This window comes from Papilio xuthus, unplaced genomic scaffold (assembly GCF_000836235.2).
Source record: "Papilio xuthus unplaced genomic scaffold, Pxut_1.1 DF827461.1, whole genome shotgun sequence".
Lineage (NCBI taxonomy): Eukaryota > Metazoa > Arthropoda > Insecta > Lepidoptera > Papilionidae > Papilio > Papilio xuthus.
Window position 1 is genome coordinate 2,884,698 of NW_013531188.1, and position 14,825 is coordinate 2,899,522.

The following is a 14,825-nucleotide window of genomic DNA, read 5'->3' on the forward strand; positions in this document are numbered from 1 at the left end:
AGACATATTGAAGATATGTTGCACGTTTTCATTGAAGATAGGTCTTTATAAAGTTGTGAAAAAATCATTACGAAAACACAATACATCTCGCAGTTCGAGTTTACTGGAGTATATTATCTGTGCGCAGAAGACCATAAACAAGTAAGAATTTTTTTTTTGTGTATTGATGTTTCGAAACGAGATTCCATCTCTTTATAGATGTTTATCGATTTCTGCGTTCAAGTTACTAAGACCACTCAAATTAGCTCGTCTTTGATTATTTTCAATAAGTTTATCAAAATAAAAGTAGAAGTAGAAATAGAAAATTTTTCTTTAAAAGTTGCATTTTGTGCGGTCAAAAAAATAAATGTGAAACTTATCACTACTAACATTAAATAGTAATTTGTATATTTATTATTACATTACATATAGGATATATATAGTTATTTACTATAAGCGTTTTCACACCGATTACAATTACGACAGATTTTAAAATAGAATGATTTGGAAGAGCATTATTATGTATGTACATGTATTGTAAATCGAAACATGAAAATACGATTAGACAATTAATCTAAATAATAAAATAAGGTATATATAAATTATATATTCCGATAATCTAAGAAACATAAAATCTACGCTATAAAGTGATTTGTTCAAGAAATTTTAGCTGTTGATAAATTGTCTACGTTATGACCGGGCGAGCCGGCTGACGAGGCGGGGTAGGTCGGTCAATCAAGCCCGAGTCTAGCGCATGCGTTATCCGCACCACCAGCAGTTGTCGATTTGGTCTATTCAAAGGGACATTAATAAAGTAAGCCATGCGTGATTGGTACTAATATTCTGCATTTGTTCGCGATAATATAAACAGCGTAATTTTTATAGATATTGTCGCAATAGATTTAACTTTAGGATTTCGTAGAAATGAATAAAGTCTGGAGTTTACCTTTTTGTGTTACTTCATAGTTCAAATGTAAATTTATGGCGAGGTTTTATCTACGGTAGATTGGTTGAAAATACATTTGGTTTGATAGTAAACGACTGATGCTTTTCATACAGTTAAAGTTTTGTTCCCAATTCCTTTTTCCTGTTTCCGTACTAAAAACACTCTAAGCTCGAAACTACATTCACCAATCTGTTTAAATGATTTCATTTTCCCTGACCTTTAAATACGTTTGATTTCTTCCAGAACAGTAATTATTAAAAACAATTATCACAATACAAAAGGCCCTCACACAAAAAATATTAGAAAATAACTTTCGGTGACAGATTTTTATAATGAACTTTCTTCTGGTTCACAACCTTGATAAAAATTCAGCGACAATTGTATAAAGGGGCCTATTGTATTATGATGAAAACTTAAAAATACATCGCAAACGAAACTAATATATGTCGAAATTACTACGTATTATACAATGTAGTATCAACAATACTAACACATATAAAAAGATAGCATAGTTTGTTACGTTTAAAAGAGATCAGACTTGAAGTGGGGAAGTCGTAGGAGAGGGTAGACATAGAACCGAAGTTTGACGCGTGGTGGAATCAGCTTAGCGTTTGTTAAAAGGATTATTCCTAGCGGTGGTGCGCGCGGCAGCCGCGGCGGTCTGTGTGCAATGGCAGAGCGCATCAAACACGCGCACCACGAATACGCGCGCGCGTCCCAGTCGTCGCCTTATGTTACCTGGAAAGACATGAGTAAACTTATGTTAGAGACCATTAGGTGATGTAAATGTCACATCTAGAAATGGTCACTAAACAGAGTTTTTTTATTAATTACAGTAATTTTAGTTAAGCACATTTACTTATCCAAATTGTTGTCTTTCACGGAAAACTTATTTGTTAAATCCAAGAGGAATCTTGTTGAATATAATTATAGTAATTTATTAATAGCCTTATAAGAGTTTAAATAAACCTACATGAATAGACAAGAGACTCGCAATAGTCTACAAGCCATTGTTACTAAATTTACACACGTAGTAGTTTGTCGATTACAAGATGTCTGTAATAATTTACTTGTTAAATATTTTGTATTCAGACTAGCTTAAAAATATAATATTACAAGTGAATAAAATAACTTTAATCTCATAAATATATATTTTTATAATTTACGTCTCTTACCAACAAATATATAATTTAATAACAATTTATCTATGATAAAAAATATTTTGATCTTGGATTGATACGAAATATACATCTCGCACTTAAGACTCCTCTGGTTGTAGTTGTAGAGAGTTGCTACGTGTTTTATCACGGCGTCACACAAACTCAAGTTTAACTCTGACTGGAGTCTAGAAATAAAGCAACTGTGGGCTCTGTGATGTTGAAAATATACATATTTTGATAGACTTGAGAACTAAAATAGAGCGTGTTTATTAAAACTTTACGTAGTGCGCTTCCCAAAGGGTCTGCTTATCGATTTGCATAAAGTTTATACGTTAGGGTCGCGCCCTACACAGCCAGCTAATAAAAGGCTATGATACGTAACAAAAAGGTTGCGGGGAATTCTATCTTTATCTAACTTCACTGATTTTAAATAAAATATCTGTTATATTTCTCAGTCTGTCTATATGTCGGTGAATAACTTAAGAACATTTATTTCATAATTAAGGTAAATAAAGGTTGTTTAATAGTGCTATGTCATGATTTAAAAGGTGCAGATAATTAAAAGTGAAAAATTGTTCGAGTAAAATATTCCTGTGCCTTTTTGTTTTTTTTATGTAGCTTTTTATCAAGATTTATTTTAAGGTTAAATATTTATGTGAATAGCGATACACATAACTAAGATAACGTAAAGAAACCATTAGGCTAATGAAGGACAACTGTGACATTTAGCGTAACAAAAATGTTCTTAGTGTTTATTATTATTTTTATTTGTCCAAATAATTTAATAATTTACAGTACAGTTATTTTACAGAGATTTAATAATCACGGAGGACAAACTTATTGATTCGTTTATTGTATTATTTTTTTTAAATATACATTTCCCGATTCCCTAATTCAAGATTTCTCATTGGAAAAAATGTACACCGGGATTAGTAGCGTTTGAAGAAAGCGTTAAGAACAGAAGCATGATAACCTAAATGACGCTCATTTTACGTCATCGGTGGATCGTCTTTTATTAAATTGTCAGCAAAATCTTAACGGGGAGTTTCATTGACCAAACATTCGTTCTCTGTTATCTTTTTGAACCTGTGTTATTTTGTGTTTATTTTAGAATACGAGACGGAATATTTGACGGTACCCTAGACTATAGGTTAGATTATTCTAGGCCCTAGAATTTGTAATTCTGTTCTTGCGTCCCTAATTCAGGACGCATCCTAACTTTTTGTAGAATTAGTGTTTTGAAGGATTTTCATCAGGAACATGAGTAACTTTTTTAATTATGATTACTATCTATATGTTTGCGAAACACGAGAACACTTTGAGAATCCTTATTTTGAACACTTTTGTTTTTCAAATGCACCTTGTCTTTTTTTAAGTGTTACCATATGTCTGTGGGTGTATAACTGTGTTTCCACTGTCGTAAAACATGTTTATCTTTGTTTGCAAAATCACTTACCTACTCCTGAATCATGCCCTTCCTGTAACAATACAAAAATGATTGTGAAAAAATATCAAATAGCAAAAATCGAAATATATTAAACTTCAAATTAAAACTTGCTAGGAACTGTCTTATAAATTAATCTTTTTTTCAACTTAAAAATGTTACATTTTACAAGTAAAGTTAAAGAACCAATCAAATTATTATTCTCACACGATGCTTCTTGTATCGGAATAAATTTGCTAATTTTAATTTCATCAAAAAAAAAATCTAACCTAACGACTCATGCAAATAATATTTTACATTAAACAAACAATAGCTTTAATATTATTTATATTGTATATATAATAATATACAGTTACAACACACAGAAGACAGACGTGAAGTGGAAGCAATTCCGCGTTTCGTCTGATGAGTGTGCGTCCCGGAGGCCTAATTTAGTCCTCTTTCCCTTCCCATCCTTTTCTTTATAAGGATTCGGATGAGAGGATGCATGGAAATGGGAGGTATTTTGTTTCTGTGCATTCTCTCCTCCGTCGATTAAAGGTAGGCAACGCATATGCAATTGCGTATGTCTATGGGCAACGGTCACTTCGCTATTTCAGCAATTTCAGGTGGCCGCTCGCTCGTTTGCCACCTTTTGATATAAAAAAAAAGTTAAAACTAAATATAAACTCAACGCGTTCCATGCCACTATGATTTTTTTCTTACATTTTCCTAGGCGAGTTAGTTGCAGTAAACGTGTTAGATATTGTATAGAACAGATGCTATATGTCGGCTATCGATCAAGCAATTTGTGCCAGTTCCATAACACCGCCTACGGTTTTATCATGTTAATATATCGTGTACCGATTAACCCTTACAATCTTTTGAGCTTTTGATAGGCTTGTCAAAATTATCATAAATATTACCGTATTATAAAACAATGTAAACATAACCGTTATTTAAAAATAAATTAAAATCATTGCTTATCGAGAAAGCTTTGTATTCATATGAAGAATTTTTTGTGTGATTTTTTTTTGTAAATCGACATTAGTAATAAATTGTACTGTATTGAGTTTCTGCCGAAATATTTACAATAATGCAAAACGCCTCTTTACAAGAACTCCGTGATGTTTTTTTTAAATCACAACTTTATATACTTTTATTCCTTATACAATTTTGATTTGCTTATTTTCAGAAAAAACATTAATCATCGCAATAATTTAATTGTTTTACGACATTATCAATATTTTAGAATTTAACAACGTTACAATGTTTAAAATGCTCTCCTGTAAAGTTGTGGTATTAAAAATATCATGTCGTTTTTGTAAGGAGGCGAAATGAGATTTATTGTTATTTTCGTAGTATTAGATTTGCGAGAATTCGAGATATAAAATAATTGTGCTTAACAGTGCTTATACAACTTACTATAATCTTACTAATATTATAAACGCGAATTTTTGGATGAATGTTTGAGGGTATCTCTAGTACTGCTGCATGGATCTCGCTGAAATTTGGCATACATATAGAACATAGTCTGGAAGTACACATAGGCTACCAGTTAAGTATTTTTTTAATTCACACAGACGGAGGGTAAGCTTATGTTTAAATTAAAATTTATGTATTTATATTGGTGGCTATTTAACTAATACTTTTCGTTTTATATGATAGGTGAATTTATCTTGCATGAGAGACCGAATCGAATATAGTTAAGTTCTAAAAGCAAGCTTGTATGCATCTATTTAAAAGCATGAAAATGCATACAAAAGAAAATGCGTGTATCGATCAAATAAAAGTGTTTCTATTCGTGACAAGCGAGTCCTTGCGATCTAAAATTGTATCATTTGACATCAAACACTTACCGCCCTATCATTTCCGTACATTCGGTTTCCAAACTGGGAAAATATAGATACTTACAAATTTGTTTCTGTCTTTCTCTTTTTGTTTAAGTCCAGCTTCCTTCTCTGCTTGTTTTATAAGCAGCTCCACGAATTCCGTCGCTTGTTGCAATTTCTCTGGATCGCTTTTGAACGCCTCTATCCGCTCCGCCAACGCGGCCGCCTCACTGTCTTGTATCATTGTTAAATGTTCTATACACTTTTATGAAATCACTGAATTTATCCAAATTAACGTCACTTTTTGGAAATACAATAAATAATTCAAAAAATTTGATATCGTAAAAATTTTCAGTTGCTACGCCATTGTTGATTGGTAAGCAAGGAAATAGATTTAGATGTTTACGTATTTATTCTGGGCGTATTTTCAGTCATCAATGTGAAGTCAGTGATTAAGAGAGTAATTATTAGTAAGTACGCGCATCAAGGTTGATGGCGGGGGAGCAACTGAGGCGCTCGTCGTACCATCGCCCGGTCGGGGCTCGGTCATGCGCCGACGGATGCAAAATATTTTCTGCCTACGTTTGACAGATTAGCGATAATCACTACTGATGAGAGGTCTCCACTCAGTTAGAATAGGTTCATAGGCATAATTATGATGTGTACAGAAAGCTAATTACACACATAAACGCTTTTTTCCCCCGTCTACTTTTTGTTTGATTACAAACAAGATTATGAAGATACATTTTTACTTCGTTATTATCAGATTTGTTACAGATACGTTATTTAAATAATTTCGAATCCACGGCTGTTTCTAGAAAATTCCATAAACCAATCGCGACAATAAAAGAATTTTAACGCGCGTTTTACTAGAAGTAGGTACGCGAAATTCTGAAAACGAGCGTTATTAAAATGCGCGCTAAATACACTTTGTTTTCTGAGACCGAAACCTCCGTTTAAAATATACTGTTATCTCTGTTTTGTCAAAGATAATGACAGGGATGACGACATGTTTTATACAGAGATTTATGCGTCAGAAACCCACGGTAAGACAATAAATAAAACATGTAGTTAGTTATATTACGACTCTTTTGTTTCGCAAGACGTCACATTTGCGAAGGTGACATCGTAAATAATTTACGAGGCAGCAAAATATTATCCTTGTATAAATTTTACATCAGTCACCTTCAAACTGCATACGTAATAAATTGTGTTGTGATTGACCAAGGGTAACAAACAAGACTTAACACCTTGGTGACATATTTATCATACCCTTCGTTTCCGTATTTATGATAATGGGTTTCTATCGATTTTATAAATCGGAAAATATTTGTGGAAACTATTTTCTAAATTGTGACCACTGAAATATTAGATAAATAAGAACACGTTTATTTAACTTATACATGTTACATACAGCGTACCCACAAACCTTTATACATGGACAGGCTATAAGTCGTAGAATTTGTGCCTATTTGATTTTTGCCGTTAGCGCTGACGGTTGTGATTTCCAGCGGTAGTGAGGATTTCACTCGCAAATTTAATTACGTTTTTAATAAATGTTTATTTATTTTATTATGTGTCTTATCCACATCATAATATCATTAGCAATGGTAGTATTTAGATGCAAAATATTATCATCACACAAGTAAACAAATACGAGATAATTATTTCACAAACAAGAGCTAACTAAATATTGTTCTTTTAAGATGCAACCATGTGACCCTGCAAAGCAGCATGTTGCTCTTATCACCATATTCAGAGTACACGTATTATTATTATTTTTTGAATTTGTAGGTTAGAATATTTCCTTAATGTTGTGAATTGCTTCGATAGCTCTTTGTATATCATATTATCTTACTCCTTACTAATATTATAAATGCGAATGTTTGGATGGATGTTTGTTAGAAGGTATCTCCGGAACTGCTGAACGGATCTTAGTTAAATATGGAAACTATATTTTTTCTGACATTTATATTTGACAGATAAAAAAAGAAAACGTCAAGTTCTGACACTAGCCTCAGTTCTGCCGCAACATTGTAATATGGTAATATTCAGAAAATAAAAAAAACACCAATAAAAATGCAAAAGATTTATAATATGATTCTTTTTGAATCATTTTTTATGCTTACGATGACTAGGAGAGCGATCCCTATCTCTCTTTTTCTTTTTACCCTTTCTTTTTTTGTCAATATCCTTTTTTTCTTTACGAGAACTACTTTTATGTCTTTTATAATCTTCCGAATCACTACTACTGTGGTGTTCATTTTTCTTTTTTCTTCTATCAGAGTCAGAGCTAAGCGATTCATTGCTACTATATCTTTTCCTTTCTATTTTTTTCTGTCTCATATCGTCTTCGCTGTTTGATGAATCATATTGTCTATTTTTTTCTTTACTCCTACCGTTAGCATACTCATTTTTCTTATGATATCCATCATCTTCATTTTTTATATCTTTTCTACCTTTATCTTTTGATTTATTACTGGATGAACTTTCATTTTTTATTAATTCATGTTTTGATGTCTTTTGATTGAATTCGTTCTTTTTATAAGCTTCATATGAGTCTGCATCTAAAAAAAAAACAATTTTTTTTATCACATGTAACAACCTACAGTATAAGTATAATTAAACTTTTAATGCCTGTTTCCACTTGGCGAAAGCTATAATTTGTAGGACCATTACCAATGAGTAATGTAAATAGAACATAGGATCACACAAAAACAATAATGACACAGTGGTAATAGGCATAAAAATTTTAATATTATAAATATGAATGATTGGATGGATAGATGGATGGATGTTTGTTAAAAGGTATTCACAGATCTGTTCAAGGATGTAGAACATAGTATGGAAGAATATATACGTTAATAATGAAGTTTTTTTTTTAATTCCACCCAGACGGAGCCGCTGGCGACAGCTAGCATTGAATAAAGTATTGATATTTTAATTGTTATGTATGGAATAACTTACTTATAACTTTAGCTTGTTTTTCATATTCAGATTTAGTGACGGGCTGCATCATGAATTCACTTAAACTGACAGTTTCCTTCTTGACAGGAATGTTCACCATCACTCGACCATTATCCTCATCCAAGCTCACCACCTGACAAGTAATCATAATATTAGATTTGGGATAGAAATCCATTATTTTAAGTAGAGGACTAAATTCATCGATATTATGTACTACATACAATTTTGAATTTATACATAAAATGCCGACAGTACATATAAAAAATGAACTGTTCTTTATTTGGTCCATTATGATGTGAGTTACAGGATTTTTAAACAGAGATCAGCAAAGAAATATAACATAATTGCACAATATTATTTTAAAAGAAAAATGCAAGCCTGACGGCAGAAATTATTACAATACAACTGCTTACTATATTCTATTAACAAATTTTTGATTATAAAAATTCAACTCGGATAAGCTTGAATTGGAAAGAACACAAAAATATTTTATTTATGACATATCATAGACAATGTTTGATTTTAGCACCAAATTGATGTTTTTTGTCTCTTACCTTGCCATAACATCCATTAAATTTTCCAGCGGTAATTTTCACACAAGCATTTTTAACAATTGCCAAATCCTTATCATTATCTTTTGCCACATTCTTTTGATTGTCTTTCATAACTTTGTCTGCACCAAGACCTAAACCTTTTGGACGTAAATTAGGCAGTTTATATTTTGACCTGGAAACAAATATAATTATTATAGATGGATAGACTTCTTAACATAACTCCATTTAATGAAAAAAAAAAATAGTTTTTTTAGTATTTAATTTGGTTTCCGACTTTTGAAATATATCTTCAAGTAACTAAAGTATTCTCCATGGAGCCCCTTTTGGGCGTCCACAACATAGGTACTGATGATAACTAAATGAAAACTGTAACAGTACTATAAAAAACCAGGAGTAAACATAAAAAAAAATAAAGATGCAAACTGAACAAGAAATATCTTAAAAAAATTTCAAATTCTAGGCCCTAGAATAATCTAACCTATGATCTAGGTTAGTATTCAATACTTGCTAACAAGGTTCTATAGTCAAAAAACTTTGAGAATGGCTGGGTGATGAGATAAGTTAATAATACATCAAAATGTGTTACAATGGAATATAAATTGTACACTTACGTTTCTTTCCCAGGTGTCCAACCCATTCCACGCAGCATGGCCATTCCAAATTCTCTTATAGGTACTGCTTCATAATCATCTAAGGAGGACTGAAAAATAAATTTTTAAGTATTAAGGTACAGTAATTTACAATTATCTATAAATGTGAAAGTTCATATAGATAAATGGATGTTTCTTTGAAGGTATTTCCAGAATAGCTAAATGAATTTTGATGAAATTTGGCACACATGTAAAACTTAGTCTGAAAGGACAAATAGGCTACTTATTATGTTTTGTTTTTATTCTGTGCTGATAGAGTTGTGGGCGACAGCTAGTAAACAATACATTTTCTTACTGTGGGTTTCTGACAATTCTCTTTATATTGTCATCCCTGTAATTATCTTTGATAACACAGATATAGCAATAACTTTTAAAGGGAAATTTTGGATTAAGAAACCCATGGTTATTCACACTTACCTCTTTTTGACCATCTATAACTGGAGTTGGTGGTACAAGTATTTTGAGTGACTGGACTTCTTGTTTCTTCTCCTGTTTAGCTTCTTGCAATAGTTCACGAACAGCCATTTGGTCAAGTGTCTCATTTTGTTTTGTTTCATTTTGAGTTTCAGGTGCTTGAGTTATTTCCGGCTCATTAATTGAACTTTCAACTTTCTCAGCTATTTCTTTTAATCTTTCAGCAGTTATTAATGTGTTTGGCTTCATGGGAATTATGAGGGGTTCCGACTCCTGTACCACTTCCTTTCTGGAATTTTTAAAAGCGTAATATTAAGTAAGACTTAATTTTGTTTTCACTTTTTAGAGAAGTAAATTAAGACATTTTTGTTTTTTATGCATATGTAAGTTCCCTTGTAGCTACTTGTAGCCTAAATGATTCAAACAATTTTGACGATTTAGGTGTCATTAACACCTTAATAATATAGATAAGATTTCAATCCAGATTTGAATATTTGTTTTTGAGGTTAGATTATTTTTGAGTTAAAAAAAATGTATTTCATAGAACTGTATTTAAGAATTTAGTATAGAAAACGCTGGGATCACATATTTAATTAATCATTTCATTAAAAAACGTATCCAAACATATTTGCTTCTACGAATTAGAGTTTTACAAACCTTCGTACTCACGACCGTTAGATCGTGAGGCCAGTTTAATAAGTAAAAGCTGTATATACCCAATGATTTTGATGGCATTTTCTTCGACGCTTTCAATATATTCACGTTGTTCAGCAATGACGGGCTTTTCTTGTTTCTTAGTCTTTAAAAATCCGAAGGATATTTTCTTAGTTTCCATTTTGTGTTTGGTATTTACGTATTCACTTCCATTTATGTTTGTGTAAAGACCTTTTTCTTCGCAACATAAAAGTAAATTATAATTGTTTATAAAGATTCATATATTTAACAGAAAATGTACAAAGAGTGCATATGTTTTCCTTTTTGCAAACAAGACGAGACAAAAGAGCAAAATTCCGACAAGTGACAGTGACGTTTACCTGTGACAAAACATTTACCACAGATAAACTAAATAGGACAGATAAATATAATCAAAACATCTTTACAAAAATATATTTGTATAGGGTGCCTAGAAAAAAAGGACACCTAAACAATTTTCTGAAAACATGAACCATGACATGAACATTACTATGGCATTGGTATAGTTGATTGTAGTCGAGTTGTTAAAGAATTTTATTGTAATCGCGGTGTAATTTTGAGTTCCTGCAAATTTGATGTGTAAATATGCTGAAAAATGTATAACCGCGTTTGTATAGGCAAAAACGTAGGGTAAGTCTAATATATTTGAATAAATAATTTGTAAATTAAACTAAATTAAATTCGTTAGATGTATTAACGTGGATGTAAAGTTTTGTAATGTCCATGGAGATTGTAGCACCCTCATTACCATGTTGTTATCATATTTTAAATAGGGCTATAATAAAAAAGGTAGTGATTGCTATCATTTTAGGCACAAACAAATCCGAAAGGGTAAATATTTGTTTATAATTTACGCCAATTGACGCAACTAATGTACGAGGAAAAGGATAAGTTATTTTTGTCTTTAAATATCAGGTAGTTTTTTTGAACTACCTGGCTATTATTTGGTACTTATATATCTTGTTTGTATCAATTGGCGCCACATTGACTAGGTACCAATTAGCTTTTCTGTACTTAGATAGATGCTGACCTGTATAGTGTTATAATATTCCTTTGTTATCTTGTCATCCCAGTGTCAACGATATTCTATTTCGCACGAAAAGAGGTTAGTTTACTTGTAGTTATTGATTCCATACTGCTCATACATCTTTATAAAATGAAATAGTAATTATATTAAGGTTAACTTAATTTGTTTTCGTCCTTTGCCCTTCATCTTTCTTTTAATCTATTCCATTTAATTTCTCTAGGGAAAAAACTCGTATCTTACTAATATTATAAATGCGAATGTTTAGATGGATGGATGGATGGATGTTTGTATGTATCTCAACAGCGGCTGAACGGTTCTTGATGAAATTTGGCAACAACACACAAAACCACAAATTTGGTACAAATAGAACATAGTCTGGAAGAACACACAGGCTAATTATGTTTTTTTTTTAATACCGCGCGGACGGAATTGCGGGCGACAGCTAGTTATAAATAAAAGCTAATGACTAAGATTATCTTTGGTCATACTTTCTTTGTTACGTAATTTTCAGCATCGTTTTTAATTACTTATATGAAATAACAGCGTTTTTCTTTTAATTTAATTAATATTTTACCAAGCGTTGATTCATACGATGAGGGATTAATTATATTAATGGAAAGGTCTCAGATTTAAATACATGCTTTTTTACGTGCGAACTCATCTTACTAATATTATAAATGCGAATGTTTAGATGGATGGATGAATGGATAGATGTTTATTGAAGATATCTCCAAAGCGGTCGTATAGATCTCCCTGAAATTTGACATAGATGTAGAACATAGTTTGGAAGAACACATAGGCGACTAATTAAGTTTTTTTTTTAATTCCGCGCGGGCGACAGCTAGTACATAATAAAAATTATCTGCGAAGAAATTCAAAAATATGTGTGAAGTCAACTAACTCGCAGTGGGCCAGCGTGGTTGATGGCATAATTACCTCTGATTTAGAGTAGGCTCCGACCCTCTCAGTGAGGACACTGATGATTCAATTACTTAGTATTTTATTTATGAAAAGAACTAAAAGCAATGAAGATCTTAATAAAAGAAAGTTTTAAGTTTTCCTTTTTTGTCATTTAAAATCGGATTTTAGCACTAAGCAAATTACTGAGTAATCATAAAAGTGTACGGTATTTAAAAATGCTGAATGAAACGTCATGTTTCTAACGTTTTCTAGTCACTTTATAAAAAAAAAGCAACGGAGTTTTAAATAAATAAATCCGCTGCTATTTGCCACACCACTTTTCTAACGCTTTCAACACGTGAAGCAGCGTAAAAAAGCATACCTAAGCGTGTCGCGTTGCCTGTTTTTAATTTATACAACTTTTAATACCTATATAATATTTATGAATAGAGGAAAATACATTTATAGAACTTATTAATTCTATATTAATTGCACTTACTTTAGTTATGACACAGATAATACAATACTTGACTAGCTGTCGCCCGCGACTCCGTCCGCGCGGAATTAAAAAAAACGTAATAAGTAGCCTATGTGTTATTTCAGACTATGTTCTACGTCTATACCAAATTTCATCGATTTCCCTTGCTATTCTGCAGATACTTTTTAACAAACATCCATCCATCCGTCTAAACCAGTCTTTCCCAAAGTGGGCGATAACGCCCCCATGTGGGCCCTTGCAGGTCTCAAGTTGTGAGATATAGTAAAAGTTTCGTTTAGAATTCTCCTTTAATATACATATATAGGTCACAATAATTAATTAATTTAATTTGAAGTTATAGTAGTTTTTAAATAAAATGATGCAATATGAATAATGTTTTTCGATCTTACCGATAGAAAAAGTTAAGTTTATGTTTAAGTTCATTATCGATAAAACACGAATAAAATGACATTTTCTAAAAATGATTCCTAGCTAGATCGATTTATCGCCCCCGAAACCCCCTATATACTAAATTTTATGAAAATCGTTGGAGCCGATTCCGAGATTCCAATTATATACATTTATATATACAAGAATTGCTCATTTAAAGATATAAGATTTATTTGTTTGTCGAACAGTTACTTTTAAGAGTTAAAGTGGTACACTGTCCCTCTGGTTTACACTGCCGGTGCAATGCGCAAAGTTTCAAAATATGTTCAAACTGTTAAACTTGAGACGACTGTGGCCGAGTACTAACTTTAAACAAGCTGCGCAACATATTTTAGAAATCGTGACAATGATTTAGGAAAATCGAAATAAAAACACAACAAACATATAAAACCTTTTTATTACAATTAAAATTACAATTACTCCACAAATAATGGACGTATTTGATATTAATTGTAAAATATTTCTAAACTAAAATTACAACACATTTTCAACGTGTTATTTTAAATCACCTCAAAACTTAGTTTGATCCCTTTAAACACTTGTTAAGCGTAAAAAGAAATACACCGGATATTCAATTTACGCGTTTTTTTATAAAACCAAAAATCGTTTTTTAAACTAAACAAACGAACTGTTCTGTTAAAACTGAAGTTGTAGGTGACTTTATTATGGGTGTCACTTCAGTGAAAACTCACTGTTAGATTAGTTTAAAAATTCGTTGTCATTAATTTAAGAAAGTGACAAATTAAACGCTACTTAAAAGTCTATTTGGTTTCGGCTGAATTTGATATTTTTAACAACATTTTTACATAATTTACATGAGGAAGGAAGTAGCATAATTTTTTTTAAATTTAAAATTGGACAAAGGTATTAACACGAAGCATGTTACGACTCCCGATATTTTTGACTTTAAACAAACACAGTTAAAAAACATTAAGAATTAATTAAATTAAGCGTGAAGGTGAGTGCAATTAAATAAAATATCTTTGCGTATTTCAAATAGATGGGATTGTTTTTTGTACAAGTGGCAATCGAGTAATTTAGAAGTTTTGAGCGTTTATTACTTTTTGTTTAATTTTATTACAATTACAATTTTTTTACAACCAAAAGCACCCATTTTATTTTACAATTCATTGCACAATATACAGATTAGATAGAAAACATATAACTAAGATTATTATTATACCTACTATATACAAAATTTATCACGAATCGACAAAATACGAATATTATTTTTTGCACTGAGCGTAAAGTCCTTTAATAAACATACATACACTTTGTAGGTAAAGGTCATTTCTCACTAGAACTACACAACTGCGTTATCAACCGCGGTCGACGTTATCAACGCGTGGACG

The 14,825-nt window shown here is 31.5% G+C and overlaps 2 protein-coding genes across 2 annotated transcripts; both read right to left on the reverse strand.

The window, feature by feature from the left end:
* Positions 1-458: 458 nt before the first annotated feature.
* LOC106119343 (uncharacterized) lies at positions 459-6,091 on the reverse strand. Its single transcript, XM_013314260.1, has 3 exons — positions 5,423-6,091; positions 3,542-3,563; positions 459-1,663 (listed from the first exon to the last, which is right to left on the reverse strand). Exons 1-3 carry the CDS (start codon positions 5,582-5,584, stop codon positions 1,530-1,532), a joined length of 318 nt encoding a protein of 105 aa, XP_013169714.1. The 5' UTR covers positions 5,585-6,091; the 3' UTR covers positions 459-1,529.
* A 1,323-nt stretch (positions 6,092-7,414) lies between these two features.
* LOC106119324 (G patch domain and KOW motifs-containing protein) lies at positions 7,415-10,932 on the reverse strand. Its single transcript, XM_013314242.1, has 6 exons — positions 10,642-10,932; positions 9,929-10,214; positions 9,473-9,561; positions 8,862-9,033; positions 8,308-8,440; positions 7,415-7,907 (listed from the first exon to the last, which is right to left on the reverse strand). Exons 1-6 carry the CDS (start codon positions 10,758-10,760, stop codon positions 7,453-7,455), a joined length of 1,254 nt encoding a protein of 417 aa, XP_013169696.1. The 5' UTR covers positions 10,761-10,932; the 3' UTR covers positions 7,415-7,452.
* Positions 10,933-14,825: the final 3,893 nt, after the last annotated feature.